We start from the raw sequence: 23,162 nt of genomic DNA on the forward strand, positions 1-23,162 counted from the left end.
ATTAAAATTTTTGCAATGAATATGCAGACGAAAAAGCAGTTAAAGTAAGTGGAGGCGATAGCAATATTTACAAACGTACATACGTATGCAGTTGTTGAGGTATGAGGGAGCGGTGTAGCAAATAAGTTTTAGCTGAAATGTTTATAGCGGGAAAAAAACTTTACTTTGTGCTCATAATAAACGCCCACTCAAAGCCGATAAGCAAACAATGAGATAATAATAATTAAAATTTTAATTTGTAAATTATGTAAAGCCAACACAGTGAAGATGCAAAATTAGAGATGACACTATGTACTTTTTATCGTCGAACAATATGAAGAAAATAACTAATACTAGGAGTCGAAATATTTGGCAATTGTCGTTTCGGGGTGTCTGCGATGTTCAATTTAAGTGGAAGGAGAGATTTAATTTTTTATTTCAAAAGGCAACAGTAATCAATATCGGAAGAGTGGAGTTTAATATCTAATTTTCCAAGAGTTATTTCCCTAAGCTAGATGTCTCACGCCTCAAATTTTTCGCAATCATGCCCGGCCCATCGCCACCGAGTTGGGATTGAGTATAGTAATAACTAAACCAAAAAAGTTTATATACCTTGGAGCTATTCTGGATCCCAATCTTGACTGGAAACCAAACATTGAGGAGCGTGCAAGGAAGGCCATGGTGGCTCTCTATGCAGCCAAGAAAATTTTGGGTAACAGATGGGGTTTGAAGCTAAGAATTGTGCACTGGTTGTACACAGCTACATATAGTCCGACTCATAATCTCTAAGGGGGCACTGGTCTAGTGGCCAACTCTTACTAAGAATTAAGTAGTTAAAAAGCTAAGCGGAATTCAAAGGTAAGCATCCACTCGCGTAACAGGTGCAATGGGGTCCTATCCGAAGGATGTTTTGAACGTCCTTCTTGACCTACTACCCATAGATATATTTTTAACGAAAACTCAGCTGCCAACAACGCTATCAGACTGCGTGCCCTGATGTTCTGCGAGGAAAGACCGTTCGGACAATGTTCCATACTGGAAGCACTACCGTCTGAAATTGAAGCGCTGCCCACTGAATATATCCTCTCGAGAATTTGGGTTCACTACAAGGCCCGCACGAAATTCCCAAGCCGCAGTGACAGGAAGCTTAATTGTCTTTACGGACGGGTCACAGATGGAATGGGGAGTTGGTGCAGGGGTTTTCATTGAACAATATAACCTAAGGTTATCCTTTCGCCTACCGGGTTATGGGAGCATCTTCCAGGTCGAAAGGTTACAATTAAGGAGGCAGTAAGGTACATCAAAGAGAATGTACCCGCGAGAACGCAGGGGAATAAGATATTCGGATAGCCAAGCGGCCGGTCAGGCACCTCTGTTAGATCTGTAGGAGAGAGCTGTCCTATATTTCTGATCAAGATGAAATTACCTTAATATGGATACCGGGACATAGGGACATTTACGGAAACGAGGTATCGGAACTAAGTAGCAAGGAGCGGCTTCGCACTCAGAGAGATTAATGGCGTTTTTTTTTCTCGAAAAAAATGTCACCTTATATGGCAACATTATCAGAGTGCAGCATTATAAAGAAAGAGCATGCAATACGCATGTGAAGATGCTGAGAAAAGGTCACGAAAACTTGACAGCCCTGGCGCAGGGCAGTATAAAGGCAACATTATTTCGAGAAAAGAAAACGCTATAAGACAATAATTACCGAAATTTAACATTCGAAGGCCAAGCAGAGTTGGAAACGCACAGGATCTTACAGGATTACTCGGCACTTCTGGGAGTCCTACGACATCCTCCCTCTTAGGAATGAGCAACTAAGATTTACTGCAGTGTGCACAGGGCACTGGCCCGTTGGGGTGCATGCCGAAAGGATAGGACTGCCCTTCAATAGGTTCTATCGCAGTTGCGATGACCCGGGCTCGAAAGAGATAGTTGTGCACTTCCTGTGTGATTGTCCAGCGCTCGCAAAGATGAGGCTGAAGACACTCAGCAAACCATTCCTGCAGAATATTTCAGAGTGCAGCTGCCTCTCTCTGTATAACGTACTGAAACTCATTAAAGCCGCGAAATTCCAGTAGGTTGCACGAGTTATGTAATCAAAATGGCAAACTTGCAAATTGCTTGTCCACTTAAACCAACCAAAGTAATTGCAGAAAAGAAAGACTACTTAGACTAACGAAAACCGCGAGATGATTCAGGAGAAGATAATTGAAGAGTTTTCTGAAAATCCCAGACGTTTATTATTACCATAAAAATTATTGAATAAAATATTTTTCTTTTTGATATATTAACCTTTGCCCCCTCTATATTAGATCCTATTTAGCTACGCCCTACGCATAAGTGAGTTAAATTTTGCGAGCATAATCGCTGTCTGACGCATTGTGGGAAAATAAAAAAAAAAATCCACAATGGTTAAAAATTGGCATTTTGTGTTCACAATTCACTGGAGCCTTCATTTTTCACTCAACTTGATTAATTTTAAATTTAATACAAACAAACAAAAATTCAAAAATCGAGCTCAACTGGTCTCGTGAAAATTTCATTAACTTTCATTAAAAAAAAATTAATCAAATTGAGTGAAAAATTAAGGCTCCCGTGAATTGTGAACACTAAATTCCAGTTTTGAACCACTATGCGTTGGTGTGATATACATATGTACATATGTTTTGTGAAATTCTTTTAAGACGAAAGTAGAATAAGTTTTCACAAAACATCTTTTCCTAACTAAATCTACAACGAAAACTAAAATACAATCCCACTGAACTGGAATCTTGTACAACTTGGTTGCTCCTATAATTCAACTAAAATTAGTCACATCTGACCACATCTTTCCCTTAAGTACAAATTGCAGACACCGCTGCCCACCACATTCCACGAAATTGGTTTCTTAATTGAAATTTTTGTACTTATGTATATAGAAAAATATTTGTTAAACATATTGAAGGTAAAGCCCTTCTAAAAGAAACCTTCTTGCCAACTCGGGACTGCCATCTCTGTCAAGTGCCCAGAACCAAATATATGTTTGCAAACGAAAATCTGCGCATATACCAGCATCGCTAGGTAGGCAAAGGAAACAAGTGCAGAGGATTAAAGTTTTATTACTTGCAAAGTACAAGTGGAAAGAAACTAGCGCATCCAGCACTCAAACAAAATAATTATTAATTAAAAAAAATTGCGCAGAAACGAAGAAAGTAAAGAACGATATGAATCATTAAAATATAGCCCGCCTCTTATTGTTGGTTATTAAGTCAAGTTCGCAACTGGTATAAAAGTGGCGCATAAATAATGACAGAGATAAAAAATCATGAATATCAGCTGGAAAACACACTTAGGAAAGTAGCAATGTGCACCTTCACGCAAAGGTATGGCCCGGTTATTACCAGTAACAGTATTTTACACCAATGCCTACACACAGGCATACATACCCTGCAGAAAAATATAGAAAAATATAATATTATCAATTGATAAAAAATAACCTACTCGTAGTTAGCTACAAAAATCTAACTTGAAACTAGTTGACAAGTAATGCAGGAGATTGTTTTCTTTAAACGCGTTTCTATTAAAATAGCCTGCACTTCGCAAATACTTTTTCGAATTGAGGACAAACAAAAGGAAACCCGAAATTTCATATTATCATTTTGAAGTAATGTCTGACGGAGTTCGAATATGGGACACCTACAGCAGAATATGTAAACAAATATAAAATGTGATAAAATAAAAAAAAAAAAAAAAAAAAAATTAATTTAAAAAAATATTTTGTTTTCCCTATTGATATTTTATGTCCAAAAGTAGTTAGTTACAAGATGTACAGATAATAGTGACTTTTAGCTCCTTCCTAATCAACTTAAACTTAGCTTATAGTTAGATACATTTCCTGCAGGGTATGAATACATTAAGCGCGTTTGGCAAGGTGCTATGTAGTACTTTCCGCAGCTACTGGCATTGCTTTAATGAGTTTGAAGCAAGTTTTGCGCAACTTGGCAGAATTTACACGCCGATGCCAAAAGTGCAAACAGCAAACGCCACTAATTGGTACAGTTGGCGGTATTAACTTTTGCCACAGCCACAAACCACAAAGCATAGACCACGGCTTCAATAATGGCGTGTTGGGCAGCATTCTCTAACTCAAAACTTCTATTTATTCAACTATTGTTTCAAAGTTTTTGCATTACATTAGCATACCCTTTTCCGCCAACACACACATACATATGTAGTGCATACAAACTTATATGCATTGCAAATATTGAGAAATGCATGCACAAAAACGTACAAAAATATATAAGTATATGTATATGTATATGTTCTTCAAGTGTGTGAAACTATCCTTACGGCTTCCGCCGTTTGGCCTTCAGGCAAGATGTCCTCTTTTTCCATTCGATGGCCAGTCTGATTTCCTTTTCTCCACTTCCTTTCTTATAACTTTCGTATAGCAGCTTTATTCTTTTCTCCGTATGTTTTGGTAGATTCTAATATTAATTAAAATTTTTGTAAATTCATAATTTTTCATCGCCGCTGGCGTTTTTGTAACAATCATTTTGTAGACGCCTATAAATGTGTGTTTCATGAAAAGTTCTCCATTAAGGCGTATCTACGTATGTTATCCCATACTTGTACTTAGCTGTAGTGTTTGTAGCTGATTGCTTGTAGCATAAATTTTGTTAATCTTCATAAAAAAACTCTGATTAATACCAACATCTGCGATCACATTATTAACACTTTCAGCGAAAATAACGAAGGCAATCTCATCGTTGTTGTCATATAAATATTAAATTCGTTCTCGATTAGGTTTCGATAGTTCCGTCACATTAAACCATTAAAGTCGCCGAGGACGGATGGCATCATACCTGCGAACTGCGTGAGGACCGGGTACATCCCTAAGGCTTGGCGGGTAGGCAGTGTTGCGTTCATCCCGAAGGCCGGAAAAGGCTCGAATGCTTCTCCTAGGGTTTTAGGCCTATCGGTCTGTTTTAATTTTTGCTAAAACCGCTAGAGAGATAGACTGACCTGTACATGACTATCTGTCAAGAACTCAACATGCTTATTGCAAGGTCGGTGGATACCACCCTGCACACATTGCTAAAGTGGTCAGAAGAAGCCTTCACGCAGTAAGGGCCTCCCTCGGTATCGAGGGGGTCTTCAACAATGTCACTCCAGAGGCAATAGTCAAGTCTATTCATAATCTGGGGGTTGAAACCAACCTAATAAGGCGTATCTACAGCTTACTTTGTGCCATAACTGTCTCGGCGGAGTGGGGGAGTGCCTGTACTCAGCACGGAGACATTAGGAGCACTCCGCATGGTAGTGTTCTCCATCGCCTGCTCTGCACTGCGGTTGTAAACGACCTTCTAGATGAACTGGAAAAAGTGGAATGTCGGATGATCGCCTATGTAGATTATTATGGTTAAGGGACGATTTCTATACACCCTTTTTTTCTGCCTCAAGGTTACCTGAAAGAAGTATCCAGGTGGGCAATCAACGGCGGCCTCGCAAAACTGGTATTGTTTACCAGAAATTACAAGATACCCGTTTTAAGCCTTCCCCCGAGTGGGGTTTTTCGCCTCCGGCTCTCAGACAGGGTCCAGTACTTAGGCTTGATCCTGGATAGAAAGCTGTCGTGGATGCCTAACAGTAAGGAAAGGGTAAAAACAGCGTCGGTTGTCTTGTACTGCTATCGGTAAAAGGTAAGGTCTCACGCCCAAAGTAATTCATTAGCTCTGGAACCAGATTTAAGCTTATCTTGTTTTACGCAGCCCTTGTCTGGTGGAACCCTCTGGAGAAAGCTACACTTTTAAACAGGAATTTGTGGAGCATTAGGAACCGCAGCTATACTGGCGCTCAATGTCATGTTAAACACGGCGCCTGAGGATATTGCAGACAGAATTGTAGCAGCACGAACTGCTATTAGGCTAAGAGAAACCGGGTGGTAACACTCTGAAGTTCTGGGGGGCTTTGACTTCGCCCTAAACACATAGATTACAGCGCCTGTGTAGGGCGGGGTTACTAAATCTTCCGGACTTCTGCAATTTCTTTCAGGTAGAAATAGCTGCCACCAAGGAAGCGATAGGCTCACTGCAAAAGGGTGTGATGTTGCGTTAGAAATCGGGAAAGGAATATCTGACTTCTTTATCCATCGCGTCAGAGTGCTTCTTACATACTTCGTCTAGTTTAGGTTCCGGGTCACAGTGACATCGCGGAAAACTGCGTGGCTGAAGACCTGGCGTTGGAAAGGCACCCTTAAAACGTTATCCCCAGATAAGGAGCAACTAAGGACGCCTCTGTCCTCCTGTGGTACACTCTTGGATGGTTGGGCCTAGTGGGAACTCGGCGAGGGCTAGCCTAATACGCATACTTTGTACTCGCAATAATGAAATTCCATACTTTACTAAATACCTAATAAAATGGACAAAAGAAAGCGATGCTCCTTTTGTGGCATAAAAGAGGAAAAGAAGACTTTATCAGCTTTAAAATACTTTTTTCAGCGCAAGTATCGAGTGACACATCGTTGCCCCTTAAAGGCGCCGAATACCACGTTACCTCTCAAGAGCTAGTGAGCGGGGTTCTGACAGGCCATTGTTCCTTTGATATTCACTCAGTAAGACTAGGAATTTCAATTGATCCCTTTTGTATCAGCTATCAAGAGGAAGATGAAGTGGAATTATCCCTACTTTTTTTTTAGACTGTCCAACCTTCGCAGGGATTGAAATTAGCCACATTCGAAATTTGGTAATCTTCTCGCGGCGTTAACCTAACCAAACCTAAGCTGTATTTCTTTGAGCTTTGAAATAGTTGGTCACATTAGCTATTAGTAACATTATTCCTTACTTCTTTTTCATACTAAAATGTACTACACATTTTTTCATTTGACCATTCAAAAGTGGTTTATTTGTCCACCGATTTTCATCTTTAGTAACTTAAATTTTTTTGGCAACAGAACAGGATTAAACACAAATGAAAAAAAATTACACGAAAGGTGTTTGCATTTTTTCATAAAAATTAAAATATCTTGGGAAACTGACCTGATTTGTAAAAACGGTATAAAAATCTTTTGGAATTAAAATCAGCTAATACTTGGCTTAGGTAATAACTGAATGGCCCCATGTCCATGTATACATGCAAACATATAATATATATATGTAGATTAGGGTGGTCCAAAAATGCATGTGAAAAAGTAAAGTCGGAATTTGTATAGCCCTATTTTTTTTAATCAAAAAATATGTAGAGGTCGCTCAAAGCGCTCAACGTTTTCCATGCACTTCTACTTTTCGTAGAAATGGTATAGAATACTTGAAATCAATATTGTTCGATCGGAAAACTCTGTTTCTCTTCAGGAGACTCCGAAAACCCCCAAAAAATGCAATGGGGGGATCAATAAAAAATCTTTAGTATTGAGAAATGGTTAAATAAACAATTGGGTATTGTTACTGGAAGCCTCCTGAAGAGAACCAGAGCTTTCCTTTCGAAAAATGTTGACTTTCAAGAATTCTATAACATTTTTACGAAAATATGTTTTTCCACATATAAAATACATGGAAAAATTTTAGCGCTTTTAGCGACCTCTAAATATTTTTTTGATTTCAAAATAAAAAATAGGGGGTGAAAGCATTAAAATTCCAACTTTACTTATCTTGGATAACCCTAATGTAGATACATACAAAAACTATCCTTTATCATCTTAATTTCCAATATTTCTCGATGCAATAAAATGCGCTGACTTTACTCACATTTTGCTTATTTTTTTGCAGCATTTGAACAATCTACTGGAGCATTACTTGGAGCCAATGAAACGAGAAACATTCCTATCGAATGCTGAAATCAATGCACTCTTTGGTAACATTCACGAAATTGTCACATTCCAAAGACAATTTTTGCAAAATCTCGAAGAAGCACTTGAATTGGAGCCAGACTTTCATAAATTCGAGCATTCTGGACAGTTCCGGGTAAGTGTCAATGTACAGTTAAGTATTTATAGTAAATTGTACAAACAACTACATACATAAATACATACATACATACTTATGGCCTGATTCATAAAACCTAAGGTAGATTTAAAGAGCTTTTTAAAGTGACATTTTCATACAAATTCTCGATTTATAAAGCCTTTAAAGTCTTCTTTACTGTTCACTAGCTTATACATTCGAGTTTCACTCCTCTTTTTTATACAAATATTTCAAAGATGATCTGTCTTATCCTGAGTTTTGCCAGGAAAAAATTCACCCAAAAATTTTTCATACGCCTATAGTAAATATATGGAAACCAAAAATCAAAAGTGAACCGGTTCGGGAAAATGAATAGATCTCTTGTTAGTCGACTAGTAGTATAATCGATTAGTCGAATAGCAAAAGTTGTTTCAAAAATTAATCGACTTCACTTAATCGAATAACCGTTTCCTTTCGACTTTTTCAACTAACCGCTCACAAACAACTAGTCGACTATCCATTCATTTTTTTCGACTAGTTGTTTTCTTTCCGTAAACATTGCTTTTTTATATTTATTAAATACTTATGCCTGTTGACAAAACCCAACCAAGCCAATAACAATAATTTTATGGTGAAAAACTGTCACCAATCGATTAATTTCGGTTATCGATTTTCCCAATACTCGATAGTGAGCGGTTAGTCGAAAGTGTACGGTTAGTCGACTTCGAGCGGTTAATCGAATAATTGCTATTCGACTATCGACCAACAAAAAAGTTGCTAATCGACTAGTCGACTAACCGAATAGCCGGATAGTCGATTTTTAACTAGAGCTTTAAAAATTTAACTCATGATAAGGCTGGATATATATTATTTCGATACAGCTGTACAGTTTGTGTAGCGAGTTAAGGTATGCGGCCGTTTAAAACTACGGAATTAAAAAAATCTCGTCTGCTCGTCAATATTGGATAGATTTTATATACATAACTTCATATCAAGTTCCATTATTCTACCAGAAATACTTCGAGGGATATGAAGTAAGAAAATTTAGTTCGTATGGGAGGTGCCACGCCCCATTTTGTAATAACCCTAATTTTGTTCTATGGGTAGGGAATTGATTTTATATATCTGATTATGAAGGTCCATAACTTTGCCATAAACATCTTCAGAGATATGCAGCATAAAAAAATCAATTTGCATGGGAGTCACCAGTATTGAATTTATTTCTTTTCTCCATAGTAAGTTCCAGTACTCTACTACAAATACTTCCAGGGATATGCAGTAAGAGAAATTGTATGAGAAGTGCCTCGCCCATTTTTCCAATAACTCTACTTTTTCTCCACATACTTATGCACCTCCATACCAAGTTTCAGTACTCTCCAGCACTCTCATATCCATAGACATTTATGCGGTATGAAAATTTCAATTCATTTGGGAGGGGCCAATAATCTTGCGACTATAAGGTGGAAATAATAGTTAACCTGCACCGATTTCTCTGAAACTTCACATGTGCTCTAATTTCACTTAGGGATACGGAATTATGGAATTTGGTAAACATGGGATAATTGCCACGCCCTCCACTCGTGTGGGGGGAATTTCATCCCATTTCGCTTAAATTTAGTTTGCACTCCCTCTTTTATTTGAAAACCCCAAAATAAAATATGGGAAAGATTGGCTCAATATAACGTCTTAAACGCAAAAAATGTGTGGACCGAATCATTAAATGTGATGGCTAGTTTTTGTTTTCGCTTTGCAAAGGCTATAAATAAAAGGCCCATTGTTTGATGCGATTTTTCCTTTACTCGAAAACTTGTCTTCGCGAAATTACGCATAAAAGCTAAAAATCGAACAATTATTAAAATCAAAAATTACATATATTTGCAAAGTCGCGCGAAAAGATGCATCTGATTTCAAGACGTGACGAACCGGTACTCACACTTTTTTTACTAAAAATCTTTAGCAAATAAATTTTTTGATAAAAAAAATAGGAAAATGCCAAATATACATATACAAATACCCTCATCTGAATATTCCATGACACCTAAAGACTTGATTATAGCGGAAAAAACACTTGCTTTAATGGGCTCAGCGCCAAACGCAACTGAACTGATTGCTCGGTATCGGGCCGATTCCCGTATTTTTTTGGCAATATACCGCCCGTAGAGAGGAGAAGTGAGTAAATCTAAGTCCAACCGGTTTTTTGAATCATCTGTGACCACGACTTTTTTCCATCTGCCTGCATATAGTCGAAACACTGGGCGCTGTGCGCCAGCTTCAATCCGTTTTCTGAAGTTTGTGTATCTGTATATATGTCTCTATATAAGGTTCCAATTGAAATGTGAAACCCTGCCTCGCTAAATCGTCTGCAGTCTCGTTTTTGGGAATGTTGCGATGATCACGGGCCCAAACTAAATCTTGATTGAGCTTACTGAGTTTAAAAGCGGCCTACACTCCTTGATTAGTTTCGCTCTTGTTATAAAAGACGCCAAGGACTCAATGGCCGCCCGGCTATCAGAGAGAATAGCTACGCGCTCACCTTAACTTAACTCAGAGTAAATGCCTTCTCCAACTCCGCGTTCCATTTTGAAGCCATCGGTCTACAGATGATGTATCCAGGTAGAGATATCAAGCTTCCCGTCCCAATCGGCCCTCGATGGAATAATAAGCCCGAAAGATCTGTGAAATTCTACTTCGGGTCGGTCGTATGTAATCAAAGCCAGGAACCTTATTCATGGCCGTAAAGAGCATTAGTTCTATTTTCTCTGGGTTAACTCAAAGACCACATTGCTCGACTCATCGGCATAGCTCTGCTAAAATTCCATCCATGATATTACTCTCCACAGATGGGAATAACCCAGTTACTAAAAGCACTACATCGTCAGCGTAGGCCACTACTTTTACTTCCCCCTGGTTGAGATTGAGTAATACTGAGTATATGGTGCCATGAAATTGGAGAGATCACTTCTCCTTGAGGAGTGCGCCTACTAACGTTCCTTATTAGTGTGTAGCTTCCAAGATTAGCTTAAAGCTGCTGCTAAGCATCGCCATTAGCCATGCGCTTATAGCCTCCTCGACACCGAGCTCGTCCAGAGATTTTTGGATAGCTTCTTCCCGAACATTGTAAAAGGCTCCTCCTATTTCGAGGAAGGCTGCCAGAGTATACTGCTTAAACCCCCGGACGTGAGCATCTAGAGCCCTCTCGAAGGTTTTGAGAACAAAGGAAGTTAAGCTAATTGGTCGAAAATCTTTAGCGTAGGCGTGCCCTCGCCTCCACTACAAAGGGACGTAAATAAAAGCTATGCATCCTTTGAAAATTGACAAAAGCTATGGCATGATAGCATCCTCCACAGTTTGCAACATGATACCATCTGGCCCGGGCTTTTATAAAGCGAGAAGGACTTCAACGCCCGTGATATTGTTGGCTTTGTGAAAATTGTCTCTGCTATGTACTCAGCTCTAGCATTCCTTCTTGGAACTTCTTCAAAGTTACTCTTTCGGAGAGTGAAATAAGATAGAAACTCTGGGCTAAGCAACTTAGTTTCGAATAGATTATTTTGAGAATTGTGCGATATATAGGTTTAATTACAAAAACTTTATGAGCTCGACAATGATTTGGGAATAACCTGAATCCATTTATGGTTCTTGTACTTAAGTATGAGAAAAGAAAAGCATTCTTCCTTTACTTTAAACTGGTTCACAGTTTAGGTATAGGGAATAAATATTGTTGAACCATTCTCAATACATCTGAACAAAATGCAATGCAAAAACGTAAAAGATCATTAGGATGAACAAAATATTGTCTTCATTGCTTCGAATCTTTTTATTAATTATTTGATATAGTAAAAAGAGAATCGCTCTACACTGTCTGCGATTGCAACCATGGGAGCAACAAATGCAAAATTTTGCAAAAGTTAACAACACTGATTTTCCTACAAAGTGCACATCATTAGTTAGCCCGGCTTATTTAATGGTGAATCTCTTTTATCTTTTTACTTTTTTTTTGTTAGCACAAGCCAGCATTGCAAATTTGCATCATTTCCGTTTACAATCATAAATTACATTGCCAACTTGTGTTGGCAATTTCCACGACAAACGCGCTTGTAAGCCAAGAGCGCGATAAAATATGTATAGATATCGAACAATTGAATCAACTAAAGTCTCTTCATACATACATACGTACATAGTCATTTAGATGTATGTAAGTTTAAATAAATATACATACATATATTTGTATATGAGGCGTTCCATACCAAAACGGACGGGGTTCACACTTCATGTGTTTGATTTGTTTCAAATTTTTAGAGTTGATGCATAAACATAAATAATAATTAAATATTAAATTTGAGCTTGATTAATACATATTTAATAACTTTACCGCAGAAATACAAAAACAAATCGACTTAATGTAATAAATGTGCCATCTCAAAAAAAAAATTTAAAAAAATTACAATGATAGCTCTGAGTATTGCGCAATAATTAAGTGTAGTATTATGGGGTGCACTCTACAATAATTTGAGCGATGAATTTTTTTTCTACACCGAAGTTGTAGACATTACAAATTTAAAAAATTTTTAAATTTTTTTTAGAATTTATTTGAGTAGGCAGTTTTGTAGCTTATTAAATTTTAGTACAATAAAGTGCAAGTTTGAAGCGCTTGCAAAACTGGCGTTATTTTATTTTTTGTAATGTTCTTGGAAAACGCTTTTGCGTATTTTCTTCCATAAGAAAAACGTGCAAAAAGCCGTCACCATAAAAAATATTAAAAAGCAACGCAATTTTTCAGTTGCTTAAACTTGAACTTTATTATATGAAAATTTAATGGGCTACAAAACTGCATACCGCATTTACCGAGTCATCGCAGTTTATAGTTATTGAAATTTATCGAGTTTTACATGTTTATTGAGTTATCGCAACGTATCTGATTACTAAAATTGATCAATGTTTATTGAGTTGTCAGATATTATAGAATTAAAAACTTAGTTGTCGAAATTGATGGATAATTATCGAGCCATAAAAATTTATGGGATTATCGAAATTGGTCAAGTTAATGAAATTTATGAAGCTATCGATATTTATTTAATTATCATTATTTTTTTTTGGTGAACAAAATTGATCGAGTTATCGTAATACATCGAGTTCTTTTAACTTATCGAGTTATCGATATTTATTGATTTACTGAAATTTTTCGACTTATCGTTTTTGGAATTTTTAAAATATATCGCCTTATCGAAATTTCGAGGTTATATAGTATGTAAGTCTATCTAGTTATCGCTGCTTATCGAATTATATCAAGTTACACCAAAGTGCAACGAGTTATCGAAGTTTGTCAATAGCTTTGGAAAAAGACGGAACTATTAAAATTAACCGAGTTATCGAAATTTATAGAGGTATCTAAAATTTATCGAATTATCGATTTATATCCATATTTATATTTTGCATAGATTTTTGGCAAATCGAAATTGATCGAGACCTAAAAGGCAAAGTTATCGAAATTTATCGAAAACATTCGAAATTAGTCGAGCTATCGAATTTTATTGTTTTTAAAATTCATCAAATTATCGATATGAATCAAATGAAGTTAGAAAATCTCTCTAGGGCTCTTAAAAACCAGAGAAACGGTCGAATTTCGACAGTAACTGGCACTCCTAGTATAAATAAGAAGGACGAAATGGTATGGTGTTACTAATCCAAAAGTCAAAAGCCGCCTCCCCTTGGCTACGCCACTGTTATCTGTGTGTACTTTTATATATTGCTCCTAGACCAATTCATGAAGGTATGCGCGCGTGCATGATTGTACTTACTGCTATGTGCAAGCATTTTGAAATGGAAGGAAATTGCAAATATTGTAGTTTATGAACACAATTCCAACTTTGTTAGTTGACTGGTGTTGGGTTTCGTTTTATTTGTTGTTTGGCAAAACACTTTTCAATAAAGGTTTTTTTCCCCACAATTTCATGTGTTGTATTCTCTGCTCAACTTTGCCTTGCTTTTTTGCATCTTATATTTTATAGCAGGATAGGCCATTGTTGCTACCCCACACCTTTTTGCCTTCTTCACTCCCTTTCAGTACTCTTCAACTATGTATGTTGTTTTCGCTCAAACGTTTGCATAGTTTGCTGGTTCTCTATTTTTCATACTGACGTTTCATTACAACCGATAATAAATTCATTTTATTCTCTTTGCAAAAAGAGCAACACCAAAACGAAGCGAAAGAATGTAAATGAAGAAAAGAACGGAAATCGTACAAATTTTCCAATTTAAACCCAATAACAAAAGAAGCAACAAATAATTACAGAAACAAGTTGAAACAAAATACTCATAAAATATCGAAGAAGCGAATAAAGTAGCAGCGTTAGTGCAATCAGGAGCATCTAAATCTTGCTGTGAACAACACTAACAGTGCCGATGCTAAAGTGTGGAGTTTTGTGTAACTTAGAAGTGGTAAAAACGCATTTTCCGCTGAACACCAAAGGATATTTAAATTACCGCAGCCAGCCACTCGTTAGACCACCACCGCTGTTAGGTATGTATGCCGTGACATACAAACGCGATTCGAAGAATTGTTGGTGCGTGTGTATATGTATGTGTACACTGCTGTAGTATTTTATAAAATTTGAACGCTCAGACGCAATCTTTTTCCGATTTATGTATTTGTTACGACCACACAGAATGGTTTCACTTGATTGCGTTATTTGTTTGCCTTATAACGCTATAATTCTTCTATTGTCTGCTCTTAGCTGTTTGTTAATAAATTACAAAGTCTAACATTTGCGGCTTTATTTGTTAAGCAAATATTGAGTCATATTTTCTACTCCACATAACAAAGCAGGCTTTACAGCAAAGTCACTTGGAGTTGGAATTTGTTGTGACTTCTCTGCAAGCAGCTAATAACTCAAACAACAACTTTAATATGAAAAAAAAAACTCATTCAGTGTACTCCCAAAGTTGAAATAAATTTAAATTGAAATCAAAGCAATACAAAAAGTTTAAATAGTTAGAAGGCCTTCAGGGCAATTCTGAAACTGTCTTTCAACTCACCACAGTCTTTGGAAAGACAAAAGCCAATTGCCAATTCTGGCAACTAACTTGAAAGCTCTTTACTGTCCTTCGAAAGACTAACTGAAAGATCTGCTAACGAGAAGGTCTTAGCGTTATGTTGTTCGACTTTTAGCAATCCGTTTTTTTATTAAATTAAATTTAAAAAAAAAAACATTTTAAAACAATAAAAATTAATAAATAAAAGCTAATTAAATTAGAAAAGGAAAAAAAATTTATCTAAAAAGAAGGAAATAGTACTGGAAAATTAAAATAGATTTAAAATATATTTATTAAAAAAAGACAAACAAAAAACAAGTTGAAAAATAAACGAAATAAAAAATAATAATTATTTTTAACGATAAAATCTAAGATATTAAAAGAAAATTAAATTAACAAAAGAATAAAAAATTTATTTAAAATGAAAGAAAATAAATAAAAGGAATTTCTAAACAGTAAGTGAAATTAAAAAATTTATATATATTTCTTTTTTACACAATAAAATCTAAAAATAAAAAAATTAAATAAAAAAGTAAAATCATATTTAAAAATGAAAAAATAAATAAAATAACTTCCTAAAAATTACGTCAAATTAAAAAAAAAAATCTTTTTAAAACACTCCATTGTGACTGGTGGGACATTTTACACCAGAATGTGATCAATTGTGAATTGTAGCTATGTCGTCGGAACTTATAAAACAGCTTAAGATATCTTTTAACATAGAAAGATAACTAATGTATAAAATTGCTTTAACAAAAATTGCAAACGATTACTTAGTCTAATGTATCTATCATTTGAATGAATGTGACTGGTGGGACACTGAAAAGAAATCTATTTTACCCTAGTGCACTCAAAGATGAATTTTAGCCGAAACACCTAATCTTCACGAACGATGTTTTTATGTTGTTAAACAGGAATTATACAATTTCCTTTTCAATCAAAATTATGTTTATATAATCTTCATAGAAATATTAAAAAATATTTAAAGTTTTGACTGGTAGGACATCTCCTTGTGACTGGTGTAAAGTAATTATGTATGAAATAAAAGTTTCCATAGACACAAATTACAACCTGCTTTTATTTTTTTTTATATTTTTTTAACAGATTAAGGAAATGTAGTCATTTAAAAAGAGGTTTCTACTGAAATAAAGGTAATTAGGGTGTACTTAGTAGAGTCCGACCGCTTAATCAGCCGATGCCGAGGCTAGTATCGGCTTCGTCCTATTAAATTCTGAATATAAATTCATTTAAAGAACAAATGCTTTTATAAGCTTTTATAATAACAAAAGAAAAACATAATCAAATAACTAAATAACATTACCTTATTCAAGAATCGGCCGGCCGATCCCGATACTAGCCGTGGCATCGGCCGATTAATCGGTCGAAATCTAATATTTAGATTAATGTCGTTTTCCTCTTTTACATGGAATGACCCAAATAAAATATATATAAAATTAGTTTCTAAAAATTTAAGTAAATTGAAAAATATATATTTCCTTTTTAAAAATAGAAAATCTGAAAAATTTGTTAGTTTAAATTAAAAAGGAAAAAATTTTAGATAAAAAAAATATATATAAAAAAAACTCTGCTGCGCCAGGACTTGAGCTCGGATCACTCGATTGGCATGCCTATGCTTTTCGCACTCGGCGATTGCGACTATGACGCGAGCTAAATGATATGCAATTGCTTTCTCTTAAAATACTTTTCACCCCGAGTGGTGAATGAGAGAGCTTTCTTTCTAAGACTTTTGTGCTACACTGAGAAAAAACCCAACCAAAAATTGGTTAATATTACCAAATTCAAACTTGAAAAGGAATCAATGTGGTTTTTGGTTAATATTAACAATGGCCTGGTTGATGTATTCAACAATGATTTGGTATATTAACCACACTTTTGTTTACATTAACCACACTTGTGGTTGTCGATTTTTTCGTTCGAATACGCTTATGTTCTGCACGTCACAGATCCTTTTTCATAATTCGGAGGTACAAAACAAAAATTTTTTGTCTTGATACCTCATCTTCTGAATGTTAGCAAATAGCTGCTTTATAAATGTGGCTTCAAACATTCAACTTGAATCAATTTTCTTCGTCGCTTGATTTGGCTCTGCACTTCACAGAGGCCTTTTCCTAATTAGGAAAAACCAAAAACAGAAAAAAATATAAAAATTATGTATCGCGCTGACGGCATTCGTATTGCTGGAAGCCAACAAATAACAGCAAGCACCTCTGCACGTTCAGCCACTGCCACACATACGAGATGTTCAACTTGAATCACATTTCTTACAATCGGCATATTAACCATGAAAAAATGAAACCATAACTTGGTTGAAAAAAAACACTGTGCTCTTGTCTCAGTGTAGATAACAAGATTCTTTCGAACTATCTTGCCATCTGTCTCTCGTTTGTCTTACGAAAGACTTTTTACTATCTTGGAATTGCCCTGTAAGATGAAGAAGAAGAATGAAGGAATGGTTGACTTTTTGGCATTTAAAAATTCACTGAAAGTATCCGCTTTCGATTCACTACTTCTATGTTTGCTTAAAGACGACTTTGTTTACAATAGAAAACAAATTAAGGAAAAGCAGCAAGTGTATTAGCGAGCAGGGACGAGTAATACCTGCTTAGCTTATTAGGGTTTCTTTAAACCAAGCTTTGGTGGCGGCGACGTTGACGGCGAAAGTTAATAAATTTAAGCGAAATTTCTTAATTTCATCAAAATTTGCCAATAAATTACGAATGAGCCGTAAATTAAGATAGTGTGTCCAGACTAGTATACTTTTCTTCACTGAAAGTGGTTTTACGTGGCGGGTCTCAAAACCGAATATGTCGCAGTGGCCCCACCGATGCTCGCTCTCTTTCTGCCGTAACCCAAGGCTTCACTCGGATTGGTTACCACATCCCGTACATGGGTTGCCCACGTTGCCCAGAGTGCGCGAACGACGACGCGGCATTGAGTTTAGCCGTGCAACTGTAACTTCATATCCAGAAAAACGACTACATATACCCAATCGCACTCCGAACGAACGACTAGAACCAATGCCACAAGAGTAGATGCATGCGCCTTATCAACTCCTCGCCACCGCACAAGGTGTTACCATTTCAAATGAATATCCATGTGCCGCTACATCTAAATTGTTTGCGAAATTTAAGCTGGATTGCTTTAAAATTGTGGAACCGAGATTAGGTACGTGCGTAGATTGAGTTACAATATATGAAATAACCTCGATTAAGGCCATCAAACTCCCTAGCTTTCATTGTAGCCATCATCTCCTTTCACAATAAAATCACACATATGTATATATGTACTTACCCCGCCTTCACTTAGCTTTCCATTCATTCCAATTCAATTTCAACTTCATGCAACTACTGCTGTTCCAAATTGCAACAAAAGACAATAAAACAAAAAGGAGTAAATTAAATCCCTGTACGAAAAATAGAAATTGCAGAAAAATTAGACAGCACCAGAGACGACAGCGTTGGCAATGGGGTGAAATAACGGTGAAAGCTTTATATGCACAGCAAAACCATTCAACTGTCTTGATTGCAGTTTTTTTCAGCTCCGCTCGCCCTCACTTCTTTCACTCCACTCTTCTGCGCTCCAGCCATAATGATGTCATTAATGCGAATTTAATTAAACTGAAACCTTTTGTTCCATGTCTGTGACGAAAAAGCACCTGAATAGTGAAAGAAGACACCTGGGATAGAGAGGGTTTTTATGTGATGACACATTAACCACAGACACTGATGAATAAGTGTATACAATTAAGGATGTGGTGCATTGGATATGTACCTATGTACTATGTAGATATGTTTATATGTGTGTATGTACGCGTTCCCTCTTAAATATGGACAGGTAAACACAAACTCTACCTAAATCGCTTTCTATGTGTATTAACTAATTTCTAAACTTAAATTCTAGGATCTTGTTCTAAATTAAATTAGTTCCTTTGGATAACTGCGGCGTGTATTATTTCCTAAAACCATTTTTGTATTGAAGTGTACAATAGGGCGCGTATAGGGTAGGAGGATTCTGCGTATAGTTCTAAGCAAATTTGCCGAAGAAACCGTGGGTCTAAAATCAATTTGGAGTTTGGCAAATTCCGAAAATAGGTTTCGAAGAAAATGGTAAAATTTACACTGTTGCGCCCTAAGGTGGAAGTTTTAAAAAGAAATAAGTGCGCCTGGGCCACACTGGAGAAGTGAAACTTACGTTACATACATATCTATTTTGTCTCATAACCAATATACATTCATACATACATACATCTGCTTTTGCTTAAGGTCATGTTTTTTGTCCTTTTTCTATCTAGATCCCTACCTCTACCCCTGTTCGTTCTAATTACATTTATGTTATTCTGTTTTCCTTTATCTTCATTTTTATCTTTCTACTCTATCGATAGTTACATTCAATAAAATATCGATAACAAAACCGATAAAAGTATCGATAACAAAATCGATGCAAAAATCGATACAAATTTCGATAGCAAAATCGATAATAATATTGATAGCAAAATCTATTAGAAACTCGATAAAAATATTCATAATAAAATCGATAAAAATATCGGTCAAAATATCCATAACAAAATCGATAAAAATATCGATAACAAAATCGATAAAAATATCCAAAACAAAATCGATAAATATCGATAACAAAATCATAAGTATCGATGACAAAATCGGTAAAAATATCGATAAAAATATCCATAACAAAGTCGATAACAACATCCATAAAAATATCCATAAATATCGATAACAAAATCGATAAAAATATCTATAACAAAATCAATAAAAAAAATATCACTAACAAAATAGTTAAAAATATCGATTACAAAACCTATGAAAAATCGATAAAAATATCGATAATAAAATAGATTATTATATCGATAAGTTCCGAAAATATCGATAGCAAAATTGATAACAACACCGTTAAAAATTTTGATAAAAAAATCTATAAAAATATCGATAACAAACCCGATAAAAATATCGATTATTTTATCGATGAGTCCCAAGAATCCCGAAAATCTCTAAAATCCCAAAATAGTTCCCAGATTGAGTCTCTGTGTCTCTCTCTATATCCTTTCCTCTTTAATTGCCTTTATTTTAATCTTTCTTTCCCTATCTTCATCTTTACTTTTATCGGTATCCTCATACTCCTCTTTGTCTTTACTTTTATGTTTATCATTTTCTTTATCTATTTACATATTCCCCTTCACCTTTGCCCCTATATATGTAAGTAAAATGTTTAAAATTACCTTGGTCTTCATTTTTGCCTTTATCTTTACGCATCTTTGTTCTTGGTTTTATTTTCACTTTTGCCTTTACCTATGTACGTAGTCACCTTTACTTTTATTCTTGTATTGGTCTTTTTCTAAGTGTTATTCTTTAACCTTTTACCATATGCATACACACGAGAAGCACTTGTTTCAGCCCCAACTAATTCCGTTGCACCATTTCCGTGTGCAATTTCCGTGGAATTTGGCAATTTACTCCCAACCAACCAACCGCCGCTAAAGAACCCCTTTTATCATGACATCATACAAAATTTAAGCACTTGTTTACGATACTAAAGCAAAATGCCAACTCCAAATTGATGTTAGATCCATGGTTTCTTCGGCAAATTTGCTTAGAATTACATGTAGAATCCTTCTGCGCCATACGCGCATAGTCGAAAAAATCTCCCATACAAATTGATCCGCCCTAATATACACCGATTACTAAGTCTTTTTTAAGCGTAATCAAGCACCGTTCTGAATTCAATGATTTTCAGTTCTTTATTGCCAAAATCCCAAGCTGTAAGTCCTTGAACTGTTCAAAGAGTACATCTACCTTAAACGTTATAGACTGTACTCTAAACTTGATTTTTTCACAACAAAAGCATGGTATACAAGTAGTAATCTGGTTTGGAATAAGACGAAAAATCTTCTTCAGTTACCTCTTCCAGAGATGTAGAAAATACTCGGCCCTACTTTCTTCCCGTTTTCACTCATGGGATTGAGTTGAGTTGAATTCTCTACTAGTAATTTTTAGCAAAAAAAAAACCGACTTCAACTCCCATATAAAAAAAAAATATATATATATATATCTCATGATCCGCTGATCGGATCTTAACCAGATTAGTATGGGACCACCTCTGAGACACTACCTTTCCGATGCAAAAAGAATTATCGGCTGGCGTGGTCCAAAGTTATGCGGTAACATACATAAAAAAAAAAAAAAAAATATTCCGACGAACTGATAACCTCCTCCTTTTTTGGAAGTCGGTTAAAAAGGATGGCCTTACTAAGGGATTTATAGGACCTGGGTCTGATATTAGTTTTGTCCAGCGAAGTTTCTGCTTTTCAGTTGTACACCGAGCCTTAAATAGAACCTATTATCTACAGCTAATCCTTGTTTGACTTTTAGGCTTGCGTTGTTGTTGGTTTTTTACTGATTCCGATGCTGAGCAAAACATTAAAAGTTTCGAGGTTTTATATACATATCGCACATCCAGATCTAAAGAGCGATCACCTCACTTTAAAACCAAAACTTTAAGACGATTTTTTTTTCCAGAAATCTATTCATAGCACTTGGCACTTAATGCAAATATTTTTTCTTCATGATCATATTTTCTAAATGTTTTTGTATTAATAGCGTTGAATCTGTACGATCCATAAGCAGTTATATTTTGAGTTAGCTCACTTTCCATCTACATACATATAGTGGCGTTCAAAAGTGGATGAATGGTGTTTCGTATTCAATACTTACAATGTTTTTCAAGCTATAATTTTTTTCATATTTTTTATAAAAATATATTTCATGCTTCAAGAAAAATCATATAAATTACACTTTCAAACTTTATACAGAACTTAGAAAAATTCCACAAATTTGTATCTAAATTTCGAGATTTTTAACCAAAATTTTTTTAAATTTTTTAGGTATGTAGCTAACAGGATTATAAAATTTTAGTAAAACTAGTGCAAAAATCGCATTGATTTTTAATATTTTTTTTATTGACGGCGTTTTGCAATATTTTCCATATAAAATGAATTTTTGGTGGAAGAATATGCGCAAGACCTTTTGCGAAAAATTAAAAAAAAAAGTCAATGCCAGTTTTTCTAACTTTCGCTATTTATATGAAAAAAACGCAAAAGCCGACAGCAAAAAAAAATATAAAAAATCAATGCTCGTATTTAAAAATAATATTTTCATACCAAAATTTACCACGCGCGTACTTGTATGTGCACATCTGAGTATGTACTATAAATATGTAAGTGTACTGTATCTGTGAAGTAATTGTGGAGTGCAGAAGGTAAGCGTATTGAACGAAAAATTCAATCATACAAATTTAAGAAAAATAGCCGAAAAAGTATCCGTTTCACAAAAAATTTTCGGTACTTGTCTGTACATACGTTTCTGCCGCACACTTTAGTGCGAAAACGGATCGCCAAAGTATTCGAAAATGGAATCTGTAGACTTTTTTTTCCTTTTCGGATGTTCGGATATTTTGCTGGCTGGGTACTTTCGTTGACTTTTATAGTAAGATTAATTACGTTTCTAATTGATTATAATAGTGTAGGCAATGCTCCGCAGCACTTTTGTGTCCCAAAATTGTGAGTTTTGAATCGTTAGTTTTTTTTGTGAGAACAGACATACGGCAGCGTTCAGCGGCTAAACTGATTTTTACCAATTTTTAATGTTTTGGTATTTAACCTTTTCTTATGCCAATAATTTGACTATAGACTAAGTGACTAATATCAGTCAAGAGACGGTGAAGTTATTCATTGCGTAAATGGTTCAACTTTTAGTAAATTACTAGTCTCTAACAAAAGCTCAGAATTGTTTACAAATCTAAACTTTATATAAATCAATAATAATTAGCAGGTATAATAATGTATATTTGTTTTAATGTTTTTACTTTCAGAACGTTCTCTTTGCTATCGGCTCGGCATTCTTGTACTACGTCAACCATTTCAAACTGTACTCATCATTTTGCGCCAGCCATAGTAAGGCCCAGAAAGTTTTGCATCCCAGTAAGTAAATTGCTATGTAACTGTATTTGTACTGAAACCTTACTTCAATTCATATATTGAAATTTTTAAGTACATATGACAGATCATTACACCAAATTAGATTGTTTTGAACACATACATGTGTATGGATATATACATTAGACCATACATATATGTAGGAATGGCCTTCCTGTTTCATCCTCTTCGTATACAAAAACGCGGCTATTTAGTTTAATAAT

The 23,162-nt window shown here is 35.4% G+C and overlaps 1 protein-coding gene across 1 annotated transcript in view; it reads left to right on the forward strand.

The window, feature by feature from the left end:
* LOC118746479 (protein still life, isoforms C/SIF type 2-like) overlaps positions 1-23,162 on the forward strand; it is a 375,070-nt gene that overhangs the window by 313,099 nt on the left and 38,809 nt on the right. Inside the window, exons 14-15 of the mRNA XM_036480328.1 lie at positions 7,728-7,922; positions 22,836-22,944. Coding sequence (XP_036336221.1) covers positions 7,728-7,922; positions 22,836-22,944 — 304 coding nt within the window. The remainder of the gene's footprint in view (positions 1-7,727; positions 7,923-22,835; positions 22,945-23,162) is intronic.

The sequence above is a fragment of the Rhagoletis pomonella genome, unplaced genomic scaffold (genome assembly GCF_013731165.1).
Source record: "Rhagoletis pomonella isolate Grant_MI unplaced genomic scaffold, Rhpom_1.0 Rhpom_scaffold_00010, whole genome shotgun sequence".
NCBI lineage: Eukaryota > Metazoa > Arthropoda > Insecta > Diptera > Tephritidae > Rhagoletis > Rhagoletis pomonella.